The 18,919-nt window shown below is 45.9% G+C and overlaps 1 protein-coding gene across 1 annotated transcript in view; it reads left to right on the top strand.

The window, feature by feature from the left end:
* The window catches only part of AP3D1 (adaptor related protein complex 3 subunit delta 1), a 44,272-nt gene that overhangs the window by 21,165 nt on the left and 4,188 nt on the right, over nucleotides 1-18,919 (top strand). Inside the window, exons 9-28 of the mRNA XM_036399281.1 lie at nucleotides 664-713; nucleotides 2,215-2,264; nucleotides 2,664-2,712; nucleotides 3,152-3,297; nucleotides 4,039-4,187; nucleotides 5,336-5,566; nucleotides 6,972-7,203; nucleotides 7,586-7,731; nucleotides 7,856-7,997; nucleotides 8,728-8,799; nucleotides 9,572-9,647; nucleotides 10,380-10,579; nucleotides 11,213-11,286; nucleotides 13,517-13,727; nucleotides 14,951-15,013; nucleotides 15,640-15,738; nucleotides 16,490-16,639; nucleotides 16,760-16,807; nucleotides 17,139-17,328; nucleotides 18,380-18,468. Of these exons, the coding sequence (XP_036255174.1) occupies nucleotides 664-713; nucleotides 2,215-2,264; nucleotides 2,664-2,712; nucleotides 3,152-3,297; nucleotides 4,039-4,187; nucleotides 5,336-5,566; nucleotides 6,972-7,203; nucleotides 7,586-7,731; nucleotides 7,856-7,997; nucleotides 8,728-8,799; nucleotides 9,572-9,647; nucleotides 10,380-10,579; nucleotides 11,213-11,286; nucleotides 13,517-13,727; nucleotides 14,951-15,013; nucleotides 15,640-15,738; nucleotides 16,490-16,639; nucleotides 16,760-16,807; nucleotides 17,139-17,328; nucleotides 18,380-18,468 (2,467 nt within the window). The remainder of the gene's footprint in view (nucleotides 1-663; nucleotides 714-2,214; nucleotides 2,265-2,663; nucleotides 2,713-3,151; nucleotides 3,298-4,038; nucleotides 4,188-5,335; nucleotides 5,567-6,971; nucleotides 7,204-7,585; nucleotides 7,732-7,855; nucleotides 7,998-8,727; nucleotides 8,800-9,571; nucleotides 9,648-10,379; nucleotides 10,580-11,212; nucleotides 11,287-13,516; nucleotides 13,728-14,950; nucleotides 15,014-15,639; nucleotides 15,739-16,489; nucleotides 16,640-16,759; nucleotides 16,808-17,138; nucleotides 17,329-18,379; nucleotides 18,469-18,919) is intronic.

Genomic DNA, 18,919 nt, shown 5'->3' with positions numbered 1-18,919 from the left:
GCCACTGGAGCGGTTCTCCTTCCCTGTGTCCCTGTGCTTGGAACCTGCTCCTTTGGGGCTTGGCAGGTTCCTGGTTCCCTCTTGTACGGATCAGGCTTTGCAGGGACCTCTGCAGTCCTCAGAACTGCTCTGTCTGGGTGTTCAGCTGGCACAAGCAGCCTTGAATTTGAGTTCTGGGGGAAATCAGGCACTGGGAATGGGTTGATGATTTCCAGGGATGGGAAGTGTGTTCCTGCATCCCAGTCCTCTGCTGCTGGGCCGTGACTCCTTCGCTTGGAGAGAGACTTGAGCTTCTCCATCTGCCTTGTCAGGAGTTTTTGACCTTGGGCAGAGGATTTAATTTGATTCTTGGACAAGATTGCTTCAGTATTGTGTGACTGGTGCTGAAGTTTGAGTAACCACTTCCTTCCATATTCCTTGTGCCACAGTACTCTTACTTGCTGCTTTTCCAGGGAGATTTTTGAGTTTTTAAACATTTGTTTAAAAATTCCTCCCCCCAACAGTTTTTAAGTGAGAATCATTTCATCTGTTTGAAGGGATATGGAGCAGAATATTGACAATGTCTTGTGAAGTTCAAGGTGCTAACTAGCTCCAAGATAGTGCTGACAACTCTCAAAATGTGCTGGTTTATTCCTTATTTAATATACCTGATTTCTGTTTCAGCACCTCAGCCATGTCTCTCTTATATGAATGTGTGAACACAGTAATAGCAGGTGAGAACTGAAACTTGGAACCTAGAAAAAAAAACGTGATGAACTTTGTTATCAACTGACACCATCTGTAAACCTTCTTTTCTTTAACATAATGTATTCTAAAATGCAATAAGTCTCCTGGCAAACTTTGTGTTACTGTGGGGCTGAAATCCTTTGTTGTCAGTGGGTGAGGCACAGTCACTACAGCTGTCTTGTGTTTGCTGAAAGCTGAGGGCAGGTACAGACAATGAGATTATTTATATGCTAGATCCTAAATGTTGCTACAACTACAAAATGTACCAGCAGCAATAGAATTAAAACAAGTGATGTCTCTTTGCCAAGTTCTCTTATGTGATGATGGATCAGACTTTTTGTTTTTTTTTTAATTTTGCAACTTTGCAGTTTAAAAATGGGGTGTAATTCCTTAGAGGAGGCAGTTGGAATTACTGATTGGCAGTTTCAGTTTCTGGGGAAGGGAGATGAACTCCGTAACTGGGAGGGTGAGAGAAAACAAAGGCAAAAAGGGATAACACAGTATTGCAGCTCAGGCTTGGCTGCAGTATCAGAGTGTGGAGCACAGGGTTATTGACATGCACAGTTGGTCTGTCTGTCTCCTGTGGGTTCTTTGGATAATGGTGCAGAACTTTCTGTGCTGGGTAGTTCAGAGAGGGAAGAGAGATCTGTCACTCACTGTTACTCCTTCAGGAAAATGAGGTGTTGTGATGGGAGGGAGAAGAGCACAGAGGGAATTCCATTGTGGGTGAGAGTGGCCTTCACTGAGATCCAGTGGGGTCATCCTGTGGGCAGAGGGGGAATTCACCCACCCAGGACACCTCAGGCATGGTGATGTCAAACTCAGAGCCAGCAAATGAGCCCTGAAAGGCCAGAGGAGCACCTGGCACCTCCCAGCTCTGCAGGTGACAGTGTCCAGCTCAGCTTCCCTGCAAGGCCAGAGGGCAGCACCTGGCAGCTGCTCAGGCACAGCTGTGCCAGCAGCAGTTACCAGGGTGAGCCCACCTTTTCTGCAGTGGGGCTGTGTGCTGCCAGAGCTTTCAAGTGTCCCAAATAATCAACAATGGCTGGCTTGATTAAAGCTCCAATCTAATCACATTAAACTCCAGGATCCATTGCTGCATCCCATTGCATTAGGAAAGTGCACAATTAAAAATTCAGCTGTACAGTAGCTGCTGACATATTAATAGCCTTGACTGCTATGTGATGTCAGTGAAATAAACCCTAGTAAGAGCAAAAAAGAGCAGCTTTGACCTGGCTGGTGCAGCTTTTTCCACTTTTACACTTTTTTCCCTGCCCTCTTATTATTACTGTTACAGGTGTATGAAACTGTAAGTTCATGTCACAACCTTCTCTCCTTCCTCCAGACCCCCCAAAAGTCCAGACCAACAGACAAACAATAATCTATCACCTTTCCCTTCGAGCTGAGCTGGGTGTGGGCTGTTGGGTGGTGTTGTTGCAGTCACTCCCAGCACAGAAATTCTGACTGGAATTTGTGCTTCTGTTTCAGTTCTGATCTCTCTGTCCTCGGGGATGCCCAACCACAGCGCCAGCATCCAGGTGGGACCCTGGGTTTGGGACTTGTTCTGCTCTGCTGGGGGATCCCAAGGGCCAGGGAAAATGGGAATGTGTTCCTCTGCCAGAAGTTACAGCAGTAGCTCCCTGAAGTGCTCTTCACTGTACAGCCCTGCAGATTGAAGCATTCCCTATATAAATTTTCCTACTTAATTCACTCTAAAATGCAGAGTTTGAGAGTTTTCCCAACTCTTTATTTTTTTCCTGCTATCAATACAGTCATACAGAGGGTCCTTGTGTTTGGAAGTCTGTTAATGCAACAAAACCCTCTCACCTAGAGACCTCAGGTCTTGGTCAGATACTTCCTTGTGTATTGAGTAAACTTCATGAAGACTTACTTTAATTAAAGACCTGTAAAAAACACAGTGTGGTCTTTTTTTCCAGCTTTGTGTGCAGAAGTTGAGGATATTGATAGAAGATTCTGACCAGAACTGTAAGTATGGTGCTTTCTTCATGGAGCTGTTGGCCCCCAAGCCCTGGGGAGATGCTGCAGCAGCCACAGAGGGGTTGTAGTGCCTGGTGTGCTGTAAACAGTTGCTGGGGTATTTAATATGGAAATAATTTTTGATGGTGAGCACTTCTTTATAATAATATTTTTAAAAACAAATGACAGCAATTATTACTGCTGCTTGTGGTCTTGTAAATCTAAACCAGTTCTTTCCATGCTCTGGGATTTCTGTTTTTATAGACTGGCTGCTTGGAAAGCAGTGACAGCTATTTTCAGCAGAGTGAGCATAAGAGTAAAATGCAAGAGTGTTGACTGACTTTAGTGACTGCAAAGAATACTGGGAAATTTTTAACTTTAAGATATCATGCTCAGCCCAAAACAGTGTTTCTATATTTGGAAAGAAGTTTTATTTTGTCTTTCACAGTGAAGTACCTGGGCCTGTTAGCTATGTCCAAAATCCTGAAAACACACCCCAAGTCAGTTCAGTCTCACAAGGATCTCATTCTCCAATGTTTGGATGACAAAGATGAGTCCATCCGACTCAGAGCTTTAGATCTCCTCTATGGCATGGTATGTTCCTACATTTATTTCCTCAGCAGCCCCACTGACCCTTTAGGAAAATAATGATTAAGGAAAACATGCAACTTTGTCTGCCCACTCCACAGCAGACTATTGCTAACAACTCCTATATCTTTTCTGGCAGTCCTTTATTAGTCCTACTTAGGACAAGTAAAATATCTGGCTCAGCATGAGGGTTTTAAAAATTCTGATTCAGACTGGATGGAGTTTCTCAGTTCAGGCCCTGTTGAAAATCACCCATTTTGAAATCAATTCCATTGGATGTTAATAATTCCTAAATTTGTTTCCTTTATAAGCAAAAATGTTTTAAACTCTTAAACTTGCTAGTCTGGCAGTAGAAGAGTCACTTTCTTTTGGATTTCTGTATTGCTGATAGTAATTCTGATCCTCAGCTCTCCCACAGCAAGGTCCTCACAGAATCAGCTGGGTTGGAAAAAACCTTGGAGATTATCCAATCCAACTTATGATCTAACACCATTTGTCAGCCAGGCCATGGCAGTAAGTGCCACATCCAGTCTTTTCTTAAAGACCTTGTAAAAAGCTGACTCTTCTGTAACAAAAATATTGAACAGTATTAAACAGGTTCATTTTTGGATTGGGGCCCACAGAGGTGGTTCTGGTTTCTTGTTAACGTGATATGGGTCCAGCAAAGATCCAGCAGCTGCTCTACTGGAACTGGAAGGACTTGGCTGTGTAGGAAAGTGGTTGAACCCTTCACCACCTCTTTAACAGGTCTCCAAGAAGAACTTGATGGAGATTGTGAAGAAACTGATGATTCACGTGGATAAAGCCGAAGGGACGACGTACCGAGATGAGCTGCTCACCAAAATCATTGACATCTGCAGCCAGTCCAATTACCAGTACATCACCAACTTTGAATGGTCAGTGCTTCCAGTGCCAGCTTGGAGCTCATCACAAAGACAGTGCAGGGTTGTGTTGGGAAGGATGAAAGTTTGACAAGAAAGTCTCACAGATATGTATGTTTAGCATAAAAAATTTTTAAATGTGGAGTCTGATGAAGGAAGAGTTGGAAGCAAGTTTTGATATAGAAGAAAAGAATTGCTGAGCCAGTCTTACTGGATAACCAAGAAGGCCAAGGGTGTGTTAGTTAGAAGGGGTTTTTATGGCTTAGAGCAAAGGATAAACCCACCTGAAACAAGATGCTTTTACCAAGCAGAAAGATAGCACAGGCAAACAAGGCAGCAAAGCTGCAAGTAGAAAAAAGGTCTCAGAATTTTCCACTGCAAGAAAACTGAAAAACAACTCTAGCTGAAACTGTAATGTACTGACTTTAAATGATTGGAGAACAGTAACAAGAATATGGTAATGATAGTAGTTATGATAGGCTATAGATAATAGTTAAGGTATAGATTGGTTCTACTGTATTAAGATGCTCAGCAAAGAAAAGTCTCTAATGCATTGTAACCAAAACCAAAGCATCTCCAGGCCTGTCTGCAGGTAGAGCTGCCACTGTAGGCACAGCTCTGTCACCCACCACCCTGGACTGCTGGAACCTCTTGGATGGAATAAACTGCATTTTGGAGAGCAGCCTGGAGTCCCACATCCCTCATTTTGGCTCTCAAGTGGTGCCCAACGTGAGGCACCATTAGTAAGAGGGACTGGTAAGAGCCTGAATGAGGGATGCAGGTCTCCAGGCCTGTCTGCAGCTGGAGCTCACAGCTGTTGGCACAGCTCTGTCACTGTGGACTGCTGGAACCTCTTAGATACAGATAAACTGCATTTTGGAGAGCTGCCTGGGGTCCCACACCCCTCATTTTGGCTCTCAAGTGGCGCCCAACATGGGGCACCATTAGTAAGAGCCTGAATGAGGGATGAGGGTCTCCAGGCCTGCCTGCAGCTGGAGCTCACAGCTGTGGGCACAGCTCTGTCGCCCATCACCCTGGACTACTGGAACATCCTGGATACGATAAACTGCATTTTGGAGAGCTGCCTGGGGTCCCACACCCCTCATTTAGGCTCTTACAGGGTTGTGCTCTGATGCCCAGCCATCCCTTCCCCTTTGCCATAGGTACATAAGCATCCTGGTGGAGCTGACCCGGCTGGAGGGCACGAGGCACGGGCACCTGATCGCGGCGCAGATGTTGGACGTGGCCATCAGGGTGAAAGCCATCCGCAAGTTCGCGGTGTCGCAGATGGCCATGCTGCTGGACAACGCCCACCTCATCGCCAGCAACACCCAGAGGAACGGCATCTGCGAGGTGCTCTACGCTGCTGCCTGGATCTGTGGGGAGTTCTCTGAGTAAGTGCAGGCACAGCCTGCTGTGCTCTCAGGGGCAGCTTCTGGGCAAAGCTTTTGGTCACTGAAATGTGGTTTTGAGAGAGGGTTTAGAGTATGTACCTTAATGCCACCAAAGTAGTTGTTTTTATCTTGTTCCCTCACACTATTGACTGCTCAGCTCTTTCTAGCCAAGACATTTTTAACTATCTGATCATTTTTCCTGTCTGTCCAGCCTTGCCCACTCATGCAGGAAGCTATAGTAGTAAATCATAGAATCCCAGAATATGCTGAGTCTGAAGGGACCCACAGGGGTCATTGAGTTTAACCCCTGTCCCTGCCCAGCCACCCCAAGAACCCCACCCTGAGCAGCCCTGGGAGCTCCTGGAGCTGTGGCAGCCTTGGCACCATTCCCTGGGGAGCCTGGGCAGTGCCCAGCAGCCTCGGGGGGCAGAACCTTGCCCTGAGCTCCATGCCAAGGCCTGGCCCAGCTCCAGCCCTTGCTGGGCTCCTGTCCCAGAGCAGAGCTCAGCCCCTGCCCCTGTGCCTGCCCTGGGCAGGAGCTGCAGCCCCCGAGGAGCCTCCCCTCAGTCTCCTGGGCTCCAGCTGAACCAGCCAAGTGCCCTCAGCTGCTCCTCAGCCCTTCCCCAGCTCCGTGTCCCTCCTTTGGCCACTCTCCAACAGCTTTGGACCCTTCTGGTATTGTAGGTATAAGCTGTTGGATCTTCAGATGTTGAAGGAACTCCTTAATCATGACCATGTGCAGTCACCATGCTTGAATTAGTTCTTTCTCTCCTCCTATTTTGCCCTTGTTAAAAGGTTTTTGCAGAGCCCCATCTTCCTGGAAATTAAAAGTTGTCATCTTTTTGCTCAAAATTTTTCAGTGCCCACAGTAGTACAGTTTTCAGTGTTCTTGTACCAGTATATTTTTTTAGCTTCAACAGGTGTTTTTTGTCTCTTGCTTGTGCAGATGTAGCTGTTACCCAGCTTTTATTCTGGTAGATTGGACAGGTGTGGTACTGGAGTCTCCTCTTACCAGCTATTTGGTGTCTCCTTCTAATTGCCACTCTGAACACTGGCTCCAGTTTAAATTCACACTGTAGGTGTGATATTGGGGGAAAGCTGGTACAGCTCAGATCTTTGTTTTCTTAAAAAAAAAAAAAAAGTTGTACAAATAAAAGGGCAGCTGAAGAAGTAAGGAAATACACTCTTTTTTCCAGGGCTACCACATTTTTACTTAGAAACTACTTTAGCTTTCAGTTTGTAATAGTCCAGTAACTTTTTGTGCATCTTCCATTTAGTTGTGAGCAGATAAGAGCATGAGGTCTGTTAAAACCAAGTGCTGTGATCTATATTCCTTTGTGTATTAAGCGCTGCCTGTTGGATTTTATTTTTGCTTACCTTTCATCTGTGTATCCTGTCCTTACAGACACCTGGAGGAAGCAAACCAAACCCTGGAAGCAATGCTGAGGCCCAAAGTTACAACCCTGCCAGGCCACATCCAGGCTGTTTACGTGCAGAACATGGTGAAGCTCTATGCATCCATCCTGCAGCAGAAGGAGCAGGCTGGGGAAAAGGAGGCAGCTCAGGAAATTACACAGCTGATGATCGAACGCCTGCCTCAGTTTGTGCAGAGCGCAGACCTGGAGGTTCAGGAGAGGGTAAGAGAATGAAATGACTTTGGGATTTGTCATGGGAAGCCTTGGAGCAGGTCTCTGGTTCTCTGTGGCTGTGCACATTTTCTATAAGTTCTTATCAGCAACAAAGCCCTGATCTCATTGCAGTTTGATGCCATCTCTGAAGGCTGCCAGCAAGATCTTCACTCAAAACAATTTAATTTTAAAATTATTCAGGCACTTAAGGGCACAAAAAGGACCCAGCTAAAAGAGAAGCTTAATATGGATTTTTTACATTTGCTCTAAACCTGCAGTTTATGCTGCTTCTCTTAAGTCCCTTCATGAACACTTTCTGTTGACTTCAGTCGATTTGTTTGGTTCAGCTTGTTAAATATTACTCTGAAACCACTTCTGTATTTGTTTTTAGGCTTCTTGCATCTTGCAGCTAATAAAATACATTCAGAAGCTACAAGCAAAAGAAGTTCCTGTAGCTGAGGAAGTGATAGCCCTGTTTGCTGGTGAGCTGAACCCTGTGGCTCCTAAAGCACAGAAGAAAGTCCCTGTTCCAGAGGGGTAAAGTTCCTTCTCTCTCCCAAACCTTTATTTAAACTTTGAATAATAAAGCAAAGTATATGAAGAGACACTGAAATATTCAGTGTACTGAGTCAAGCTGTTTGTTTGCTGCAATTCTTCCCAGCCTGGACCTTGATGCCTGGATCAATGAGCCTCCATCAGACAGTGAGTCTGAAGATGAAAAGCCCAAAACAATATTTCATGAGGAGGAACAAAGGCATTCCAGACACAGACAGCCAGAAATTGATGAAGAGGAACTGGCCAGAGTGAGTGAATGTTAAAATGCTTCTCCCTACATAATTCAGTAGTAATCTAAGTGGTGCTGGAGCAGTGGGGGCTGCTGTGGATTCTCCATAAAGCCAAGGAGCCCTTCTGCTCTCCACAGCTCAGGAGAGCTGATCACTGATGGGAGCTGATGCTTATGGACCTGAGCAGCTTCTGTCAATGACTGTACCGTGATTGTGCTCAGCAGTGATCCCACCTTTCCTGCCTCTGACCTCTCTGCTTGCACAGAGAGAACCTGTTGTTAATGAATCTTCACTTCTTCCTCTCCTTGCAGAAATGAAAACAGCAACATTAAAATTACTGTCTGGGAAGGTTTTATCTCTAGTCTATAATAAAAAAGCAAAGGGTGTTCTAAGGAATATTAGTTAATATCAAATACAATGGCTTGGGACAGGAGGGATCTTGAAGCTCCTCCCATTCCACCCCCTGCCCAGGGCAGGGACACCTTCCACTATCCCAGGTTGCTCCAAGCCCTTTCCAGCCTGGCCTTGAACTCTTCCAGGGATGGGAATTAGTAATGGCACCTGCAGTTCTGTCCTGGTGTGTCTGGTAACTCAGAACTGCTTCATCACTCACAAGCTGCTCTGCTCTAGTCTTTTCACAGTTACTTATTGTTCAAAAATGCAGACAGCTTTTGTTTTGCACTTTGGTGTCTTTTATCTCTTTGCTTACAAACAAACATTGTAACTGCAAATCCTCTTCTGCTTTTAGCGTCGAGAAGCCCGGAAACAAGAACAGGCAAACAACCCATTTTATATTAAAAGCTCTCCTTCCCCTCAGAAGGTGAGTCTCAATTGCAATATCTCACTGGACTCTGCTGTCACTGTGGGAAGGCTCCCTGAATATCAGAGCTGCAGCTTCCTCTGGGACATTCTGATATTTCCCCTTCCCACTTTATAATGCATGGGCTGGAGTGGCTGCCTACAAGTGTTTTTATAATTCCTGTTTGTGCTGAGGATCTCCTGAGTGACCTGGTACCCCCAGGGCAGCCTGTGAGAGAGTCTGTGCAGTTGGTCCCAGCCCTGGGTGATGGCAGCAGTCACATCCCCAGGCACCTCACTCAGAGCCTGCAGAGGGTGACCCTGGAACTCACACTGTATTTTGTGGATCAGAAAGTTGTTGTGGTCTCTGAACACCTTTTTCAGGGAAAGAACTTCCTTTATTCCCTCTATATCTCTCTATATCTGAAGGACTGCCCCATATTCCTCTACTCCAGTCTCCAAATTTATCTTCTGAAGTGGCAAGTTATTAGCAATAAAACAAACCAAACATTCTTCATTCTGGGAGCTGCAGTAATTCTTCATTCTGGGAGCTGCAGTAATTCTTCAGGGCAGTAGTGGGGTTAAAAAACTGTAGCTATAAGGTCCTTTAAAATAGTTATCAACTGGCTTTAAAACACTCTCTGCTACCACACAGAATTATTAACAAGCTGTTCCATTCCTATCTTTTAAAATGTTCACTTAAGGCATTGAACTGCTTACTGTTTTGTAATATTCCTATTTACAGAAATTTGTGCTGGCAGTGCTCAGAAAGTAACAAATCTTTCTTTTCCCAGCGATACCAAGACACTCCAGGGGTGGAACATATTCCTGTGGTCCAGATCGACCTTTCTGTCCCTTTAAAAGTTCCAGGTAAGCACAGCTAATCTATTAAAATTCATTAAAGAAATTCAGTTTAGCAAAAGTCACAATTCTTTCTTAGGACTTCCACCTGAGGTTTTGAAGGGCAAGGAACACACTTTCATTAGAGTCTTAAATGTATCTCCTTAATTTACATTGAAAATAGTACTTTGCAGTCTAAGTTCCTTTCAAGATAATATTAGAAATAGTTCTGTGATTAGGAATGTCATGCAGCCAAGTCTGTAACATGTAGAGGAACCACTGTTCTGTGTGGGAGCAGTCACCTTGAAAATATCTTAGAGGTCTGATGGAGGAGACTTGAAATAGAAACTAATGGTAGAGATACTGTTGGAATATCTTGTTTCAGTTATCAAAAGTGGTTGTGTATCCAAGGAGTGGTTGGATACAGCACTGAAAAGCTGTTGATAAACTGCCTTACATTGCAAGTACAGCAGCCATGTCACCAATTCTCCTTAAAAATCTCAATATTTGGATGCTCCTTGTAATGCAATAATGCAGCCAAGAATCAGAGAGCAGGGTTGAGCTCTGTCCTGTTCCTGGAGAGGTGCAGTGGACAGCAAAGCTGGTGCTTGGGGGCTGTGTGAGGTGATGTGGAAGCACAGAGAGGTGTGGATCTGGCTGGCTCTGGGTAGCTGGAAGCAGGAGCAGGGCACACTCCTGTCCTGGTGTTTCAGTGCTCAGTCCTTGTGCTCTGGACCTGAAAGCAGCTTGGCTTTCCCCCAGGAATGCCCATGTCAGACCAGTATGTGAAACTGGAAGAAGAGCGAAGGCATAAACAGAAACTGGAGAAAGACAAGAAAAAGAAAAAGCAGAAAAAGGAGAAGAGAGGGAAACACCATCGCCACAACTCCCTGCACACAGAGAGCGAGGAGGACATTGCTCCAGCTCACCACGTCGACATCATCACTGAGGAGATGCCCGAGGTCAGTTCTGTGCTTGGGGTCTGGGCTTTATCAGTGTGCAGCTCTTGAGAGATTCTTGCCCCCACAGCTGCAGATGTGGCAGTTCCAGAGCTGTTTCAGAAATGACTGAGATGATCCCAGGCTGTTCATTGCAGGGGAAGAAATTACTGTCTTTATTTTTTTTTTAACAAAAAGACAAAAATTGCCACTGAAGCTATTAAAAAAGCCAAAACCAACCAAACAATGTTCATCCCTGCTCTAAAAGTAACACTGTCCAAATAGCATTTATTATGCTCTGCTGCTTCACTTTGACAGTAACTTGCTGTCTAGTCAGCAGCTTTGCAGCTGATGATAATTAATTGCAGATGCTAATGATGTCATCTGTATTTGTTTCTAAAATTTCCTTTAATCAAAACCGAACAGCAGCAATTCAAGTCCTGCTGTTTATGAAGAAGGGGTTTCTGTTCCAAATTAGTCTTGAAACTGGATGCTGCACTGAAGTGCATTGTTCCCATAACTTACTGAGCCTGACTGCAGCTGGCCTGCTGCAGGGTTCACAGGCTCAAAAAGTTTAATTTGGGTGGTGTTGAGCTTGAGTTTGAAAATTGCCAGTGTTTTGCTGCCTCAGTGGATGTCTCTGAATCTCTCCTGCAGAATGCTTTGCCCAGTGATGAAGATGACAAAGATCCCAACGATCCCTATAAGGCACTTGACATAGACCTGGATAAGTAAGTGCAGTTCTGTGTGTGAGTTCACTGAGTTGCTGAGGGAGTGCCTGGGGGCAGGGCTGGGGCTGAGCAGGCACAGGCACTCCAGGCCTTGAGGGGAAAAGGCTGAAGGCTCTCCCCATGGCTTTGATGAGACCTCAGGTGCTCATCCAGCTTTGGCTCTCACTGCAGCTTGGATGATAAAATCTCAGCTCCTGAGTATGAGAGAGATTTGGGAGGGGCAGGGCAGTCACTAAATGTAGTGTGAGTGTGACTGAAGGAGTCTGGAAGCACAGACAGTGGCACTGGATCAGGTGTGGGTTACTCTGAGGTTTGGGTGTCCCCCTGTCTCTGTGCTGTCACCTGTGTTGGCACTGAGTGTGAGCTGTGTCCGTCTGTCCCCTCAGAAGCTCTGTGTCCATGGCAAGCCTGTGTTGGATCAGTGAGCAGTAACAGCCAGGCTGTCCCACCCCACTGCCCTCACTGTGTGGCCCCTCAGTGTGTCCCACTGGAGTGAAGTGTTGTTCTGCTGTGACTGAGCTGTGTCACACCTGTGCCCAGGCTGTCCCCAGCCAGCTCTGGGGCTGTGCCAGTGCCAGCACTGAGCCCCTGCATCCTCATGCCCGTGAGCCCTGGGCTGTGCAGTATTGCACAGGAGATTGGTTTGGATTTTGGTTTTAGTTGCTCTTTTACAAAATCACCATGCTAAAAATAATTGCTGATTTATGGTCCAGGGATGCCTCCTGGGAAATTTTGAAGACTCTGCAGGCCCATGTGGGTGTGTGGGGGATCTCTCTCTTCCTCTGGTACTCGAGTCTGTGTCTTTCTTTGCAGTTCCAGATTTTTAGGGCTTTGGCCCCTGAGTACCTTGTGAAAAAATGAATAAAATAGTTCCTGAGGAATTTCCTTTTTTGGAAGGCCAGTCAAAGTCTGCAGTGACAAATGTATAAAAGGAAATCATTTTCTGCCTGTAGCCCCTGTATTTGCATGGTGATTCTCAGCAGTGCTAGGCACACCCAGCAGAGCAGGTTCTGCGTGCTGTGCTCCAGGAGGCATCCAGGGCTGGTGGATTGTTCCATCCATTCCCTCCCCTGTGCCATGAGTGCTGTGCTCTCCTGTCATGGTTTCTCATGTCTGTGTCCTCTCTCTTTCTTTCTGTGCTTGCACTGCTCTGTCTGTCACGCTCACACGCAGTCTGGTTTCAGGGAAGCCTCCCAGGTAAGAATATCTCCTGAGTGTTGACCTTTGTCAGGTTGGTTGATTTTTGGACAGGGCAAGTCCTTGAAGGGTGGTGGAACTGTTAACTCAGAGACTCTCACATTTGAGAGTCTGTTTTGTCACTGGCTTTCAGCACCAGTGCTGTTCCTGTACAGGTGTATCTGAAATAGTAAAGGGTGAGGCCTGTTTGTTGTTCAATCTTCCTTAGTGTCTGAAAGTGAAAAAATCATTGGTTCTGGTTCTTAATGCAATATAAGCAAAAAAATTGAGGCAGTTGAGGCTGTTAGAAATGTTCCTGAAGTGATGTTTGCTGTGCAAATTTTAAAATTAACATTAAATAAAAGCTGATAAATAGAAAAATATTGAGTTGGTGAAATTCTTGCTGGTTTATGGAAATGTTTGACAAGAATGAGAGAAATTTTTGTGGTGTTTTTTTCCCCAAGTAGTGGATTTAGGATACAGTGTAAATATGACCTGCTGTTGCTGCTTTTTGGAAACAAGTGTCTGAAATGACATTTAACTTACAAAATGTGTAGTAGAGTAGAAATTCATAGTGTAAACTTCCAAAATAAAAATTACTTAGAATAATTCCCAACTTGACCAATCTATTCATCAAGAACAACAAACCCCACACCCTTCAAGGGCTGCTGGAGCCATGCTGCCATTCCACTGCTCGAGTTTCCACTCTGCTGGAAATGCTGTTCCACATCCCTGCTTTTCCTTGGAGAGGGATTCCATGGACACACAGTGGAACCTGGAGCTGTTCCTCTGTGGCTGTTCCTCAGCCTCTAGCTGGCACCTCGAAGGGTTAAGCAGCAAAACCTTGGCTCTCAGTCACCTGCAATTGTTTCCTCTGACTCCTAACCCACAAGGGCAATGTTGCAGTGCATAAGCAAACTCCAGGCATGGAAAGTATGCACTGATTTTAGGCTTGGGGGCCCAGCTCCCTAAGAACAAGGCAGAGCTTGTCTTGGCCAGGTTGTCTGGCTGAGGGAGGCTGTTGGCAGCAGGTAATGGGCTCTTTCTTTTCAAGACCCTTAGCAGACAGTGAGAAGCTGCCAGTGCAGAGACACAGGAATGTCGAGACCCTGAAGTCACCAGACACAGAAGCTCCCCTAGTAGAGAAGAAGAGCAAGAAACCCAAAAAGAAGGAAAAGAAACATAAAGATAAAGAGAGAGATAAAGGAAAGAAGAAAGAGAAAGAGAAAAAAGTGGTAGAGGAGGAGGAAGAAGAAGTAAAAAAGGTAATTCTCCAAGATTTGCATTATTTTAGCTCCTGCTGTTATTTATTGCTGAGTTCATTTTGTTGCCTAGGAACAGTTGCATTTAACAGTTCAAACAGCTCAATGCATTCACCCTCTATTTCCTTCAATTTTTACTACTGTAGCAGCAGGTATTTAAAGATTCCTGTTAATAAAAATAACACTTAGCCTCCTAAGTTAGCTGAATTGGGCTTACTGCAGCCTACACAGCAGATCTGCCAGAGCTCACGTGGAAGCTGAATTTGCTGATATTTTGTCTGTTCTCCAAGTGGGGAACTCCTTAGCAAAATATCTGGAACTGGTTTTGTGAGTGTCATTTGTGGTACATCCTGTCTCCCATGTGCTCCAGAGCCTTTCAGTTATAAACCCTGCCCATAGCTGCCAGTTGCTGTCGGGATTTGAAGCATCCTCCTGTGAATCCCCTGCAGAGCTGCACGTTCCCTCTGCCCTGCAGCCCTTGGAATGCCAGGGATACCCTGGTGTAGGGGTGCTGGGCAGGTGCTGTCAGCTGGGCCTGCCTTTGGAAGTGCTCAAAGACTGAAGTGAAGCTTCTTGGTGTGTTTGCTCCTGAATGTGTCACAGCATCTGTGCATGAGGAGCACTCTGGAGTGCTGCATTTCCACGGGAACTTCAAGTTTTGATTTAATTGTTGTAGAGTCACAGAATCCCAGACTGGTTTGGTTTCAAAGGAACCTTAAAGCCCATCCAGTGCCACCCCTGCCATGGCAGGGACACCTCCCACTGTCCCAGGCTGCTCCCAGCCCTGTCCAGCCTGGCCTTGGGCACTGCCAGGGATGCAGGGGCAGCCCCAGCTGCTCTGGGCACCCTGTGCCAGGGCCTGCCCACCCTGCACAGGGAACAATTCCTGATTGCCAAGATCCCATCCAGCCCTGCCCTCTGGCACTGGGAGCCATTGCCTGGCTCCTGTCCCTGCAGGCCTTGTCCCCAGTCCCTCTGCAGCTCTCCTGGAGCCCCTTCAGGCCCTGCCAGGGGCTCTGGGGTGTCCCTGGAGCTTCTCTTGTCCAGGTGAGCACCCCCAGCTCTCTCAGCCCTTCCTCCTAAGGCAGATGTTCCATCCTTGTGATCTTTTTGTTTTGATTTTCTTTTGTTGCTGTTGTTGGGGGGGGTGTTGGGTTTTTAATTTGATTTTTAAGAAAGATATACGAACAATGATAATGGGGTTTTTTTTTTCTTCTGAAATTCAGGGGGAAGACTTGGATTTCTGGCTCTCCACTGCTCCACCAGCTGCTCCCATGCCCCAGCCACAGGTAGGAATCTTCCTCCATCAGAACAAACTTCTGTGGTTATTCCTTGCCTCGAGCTGTGCAGGAGTGCTGTGTCATGCTGCAGCACAGAGGGGAACATCAGCTTCATCTCCTCACCTTCCTGCTGGGGAGCAGAGATATTGTGTCTGCCCAGTTCACAGGAACTGTAATGGGAGACTTGAGGCTCATTCTGTGCAGATCAAGGAATAGAAATAGAAATACAGATGCAGCTCCAGGCTTGGTTGATTTTGTTATTGATGAGTATAATGTTATACAGTTGTATGGTTTTCATTTCCCAGTATGAGGTAGACTCTAGCAATATTAATAGACATGAGAGACAGAGTGTGAAAGAAAAATTCTCATGAATTTTGATGGGAAATTCTAGAGGAAAAGACAAAGATGTAAGGGGATGGATTCCTTGGAGAAAATCTTCTGAATCGTGTCCTCAGGTGATCATATTTGCTGGGTTTCAGAGGCATAAAATGAAAGCCTTGATTCCATGTTAGCCTAATGTCATTTCTGAAATAACAGTTGTGAGGAGTTGTCACTGTTGAGTTTCTCCTGGTGTGGGACTGGGTTGTTCCAGCTGCTTTCCATGAGTGTCAGAATCCTTCTGCTCATCTCCTCAGAGCGAGCCTGCAATGGGCACTGCTGTGGTGGCTGAATCTCAAGGGGTAAAAAAAGAAGAAAGGGAAGAACAAGATGAGGAGGAGGAGGATGAAGGAAAGGTAAGTGGTTCAAGTTAAGAGGAAATTGCCTCAAGTTACACCAGGGGAGGCTTAGATTAGATATTAGGTAAGATTTTGTTGTTATTGTTTGTTAATGGAAAGGATTGTCAGGCACTGGAACAGGCTCCCCAGGGCAGTGGTGGAGTCACTGTCCCTGGAAATGTTCAGAAAACCTGTGGATGTGGCACTTGTGGATGCTTTAGTGGTGGATGTGGTGGCACTGGGCTGATGGTTGGACCTGATGATCTTAAAGATCTTTTCCAACCTTCACAATTCTCTCGTTCTATGAAGTTGCTGTCACCTTTCAGCCATATTCTCCTGCTGTCTCAAACTCCTCAAAAAACAGCACAGAGGATTTACCAACAGCATCTGTTCAGTGCAGTGACTGCCTGCAAATGTTGCATCCTTGAGCTGTGACCACCTCGTGTCCCTGAGCCAAGGGACAGGTCCCAGTTAAAGCTGAGCTTCCAAACACTTGGAGAGATTCAGCCCTGTGCTGTTCCCAAGTTACTTTGGGATAAGGTGTGGGCAGCTGGGTGGGGAGCAGGGTTTACTGGGACTCCACATGGAGTTACTTTTGAGATTTGAGGAATGGTAGCTCTGTTTTGGGTTCTGCTGTAAAGGGAAATTTTGTGCAGTCCAGGAAGTGCAGAGAGCAAGAGTCCAGAGCTGGAAGTGTGGTGGAGGGGTCATAGCTAGAAATCAAGGGTTTCTTTAAGGGTTTGTTGTAGTTTCTCATTCTTCTTGGTAGAAATCCTCCAAGCATAAGAAGAAAAAGCACAAGAAAGAGAAAGAAGAGAAATCAAAGGAGAAAAAGAAATCCAAAAAGAAGAGTCATCACAGCGAGGAGGAGCCCCCGGAGTCGGTGCAGAACGGGACACTAGAGGATGAGCCACTACCAGTGAGTGGCTGTGCCCAGGCCTGGGGACAGGGAGAGCTCAGCTGCTTGGGAGGGAGGGCAGGGACAGCTCTTCTCAGAGTCAGCAGTTCTGGTGTGACTGTGAGCTCTCTTGTTTTGCAGCCCATGTCCAGTTACCGCCTTCTTGCTGAAAACCCTTACATTAAAATGGTGAGTTTGGGCTGTTCTCTGTGTGCCCTGAGAGAGGGGTGCCCTGGGGATGGGATTCTTTCCTTTATGTAGCCATCACATAACTGAAGAACTGTTTCAGTCCCAGGCTCTATTTCCTTTCCTTTGGGTGGCCCACTTGAATTTCTAAGTTGATATTTTCCCAATCCTTAGCTGATCACCAGTGTGTTTCCATAATCTTTCCATAAGCTATTCCAAATTACCTCCCTTTTGAACCTGGTTTTATCCCTGGGTGAAATGGGGATAAATGTGTTCTGTGTTCTGTTTCTTGAAGTTTGATTCTTTCCTGTGACATTTTTCCCTTCATTTGCAGACCTATGATATTCAAGGAAACCTCCAGAATGACAGCCAAGTTACTGTGTCTGTTATCTTTGAAAACAAGAGCACTAGCTTCCTTAAGAGCATGGAACTCAATGTCCTGGACTCTCTCAACACTAAAATGCTCCGACCAGAAGGATCATCAGTACACGATGGGATACCTGTGCCCTTCCAGCTCCCCCCTGGTATGCACAGCTTTGCACAGGGCTCTTGGAGTGTGGCTGGCCCTGCACTGCCCTCCTGTGGAAAGAGCTGCTTGAACTTCTTGCTGTTTTCCAGAAAAACCATCTCTGCTTGGGTGTTGCTGGGCTTTCCCACAGTTCCCTGGAGAGGATAAGCCTTCTCCCAGTATGGCTGTAATGCAGGTGGTTCTGCACAGCAAGAGCAAAGCCTTAATCTAGGGCTGGGAGTCCAAATGTCTGAGTTCCTTTTCCAGGTTGCCTGCAGGCTGGCACACCTTTGACTGCAGGAATCCAAAATTCATGATGTGTTTGCTATGAGGTTTAAAATAAACCAAGGTAGTAGGTTTGTGAAGCATTAGAATCCACTCTGGATTTATTCTGGAGCTCTTGTCCCACTGTTTGAATGGCAGAGGCCTTTTGCAGGGAAGGTTTGTGATAAGGATGTGCAAGGAGGGCAGCTGAAGTATTAAGCACAGAAATGAATGATAATGGTTTTGTACAGAGCACAGTAGTACAGTCAAATCTGTGAACTTTCCTGAATTTCCCTTCCTTCACCAAGGAGTTAATCTGAATCCTGGAACAGCTCACAGAGGGCTGGAGTGGTCTCAGAGAGCTTTTCAATCCCCCATGGAAAGCAGTGGGGTATTTGATTTGTTTTAAATCTGTATGTGGCAGTTCTTGACACAGACTTGTATATTGAAAGCAAAACATAGAAAAATTAGAATTCAAATTAGCTCTGAAAGCTACTCTGAAATGTCTATAATATAATTCCAGTTATGCAAATAGTTTAAATCTGTGACACTGTGACACTTTGCCCAGGCACTTGCTCAATAACCTCCATGAAATGCCAGCTCCCATTGCTGCTACTGAGAGACCCAAGTGCTGTAACATTGTTGACTCATCACAGCAGTTGTGTGTAGAACTCTCTTCCAACTCAGAGAATTTCAGACTTGGTTCAGAACTAGTCTGCACATAAGTCAGTTTATTGTGACCATTACTCAGATCTGGAAACCATGTTCTGACCTGACTTTTCCCTCTCCTCTCTTCACACTAGGAATCTCTAATGAAGCCCAGTTTGTGTTTACACTTCAGAGTATTGTTATGGCTCAGAAGTTAAAAGGAACACTGTCCTTTATAGTCAAAGTAAGTGCAGCTCTCAACTGCCTCTGCTTCCTTGGGAACTGCGTCAGGGAGCCGCACTCGGGTGGGAAGCTCTGCTCTGGAGCTTTTTTAGGCATCATTTCATGCCTGCTGCAGCAGCCCATTCTGTGAGGAACATTTTCACATGACATCTTGTGTAAAGAGTGCCCCCAGTCCTGCGTCAGCACCTCCTGCATTGTCATTGCTGTCAGCGTGTGAGCAAGGCAGCCTGGAACATGTGCCACATTGTCAGCTAGAAAATCCCACTGACCTGCTGGGGAGGGGACACAGGGAGCCAGGGTCTGCTCCTTCTGATCTCAGCTGACACTGCAGCCTGGTACAAGGCTGCAAAACAAAAATGAGAATTAGATGCAGTTATTAAGAGTGGAAATCCAGACCAAGAGTGAAGGCATTGTTTAATAGGTATTGACTGGATAAGACTGTGTGGGTCTCT

The sequence above is a fragment of the Molothrus ater genome, chromosome 26 (genome assembly GCF_012460135.2).
Source record: "Molothrus ater isolate BHLD 08-10-18 breed brown headed cowbird chromosome 26, BPBGC_Mater_1.1, whole genome shotgun sequence".
In the NCBI taxonomy this organism is placed as follows: domain Eukaryota; kingdom Metazoa; phylum Chordata; class Aves; order Passeriformes; family Icteridae; genus Molothrus; species Molothrus ater.
Note: the sequence above shows the minus strand (reverse complement) of the source record. Positions and strands in the feature narration are given on the sequence as shown.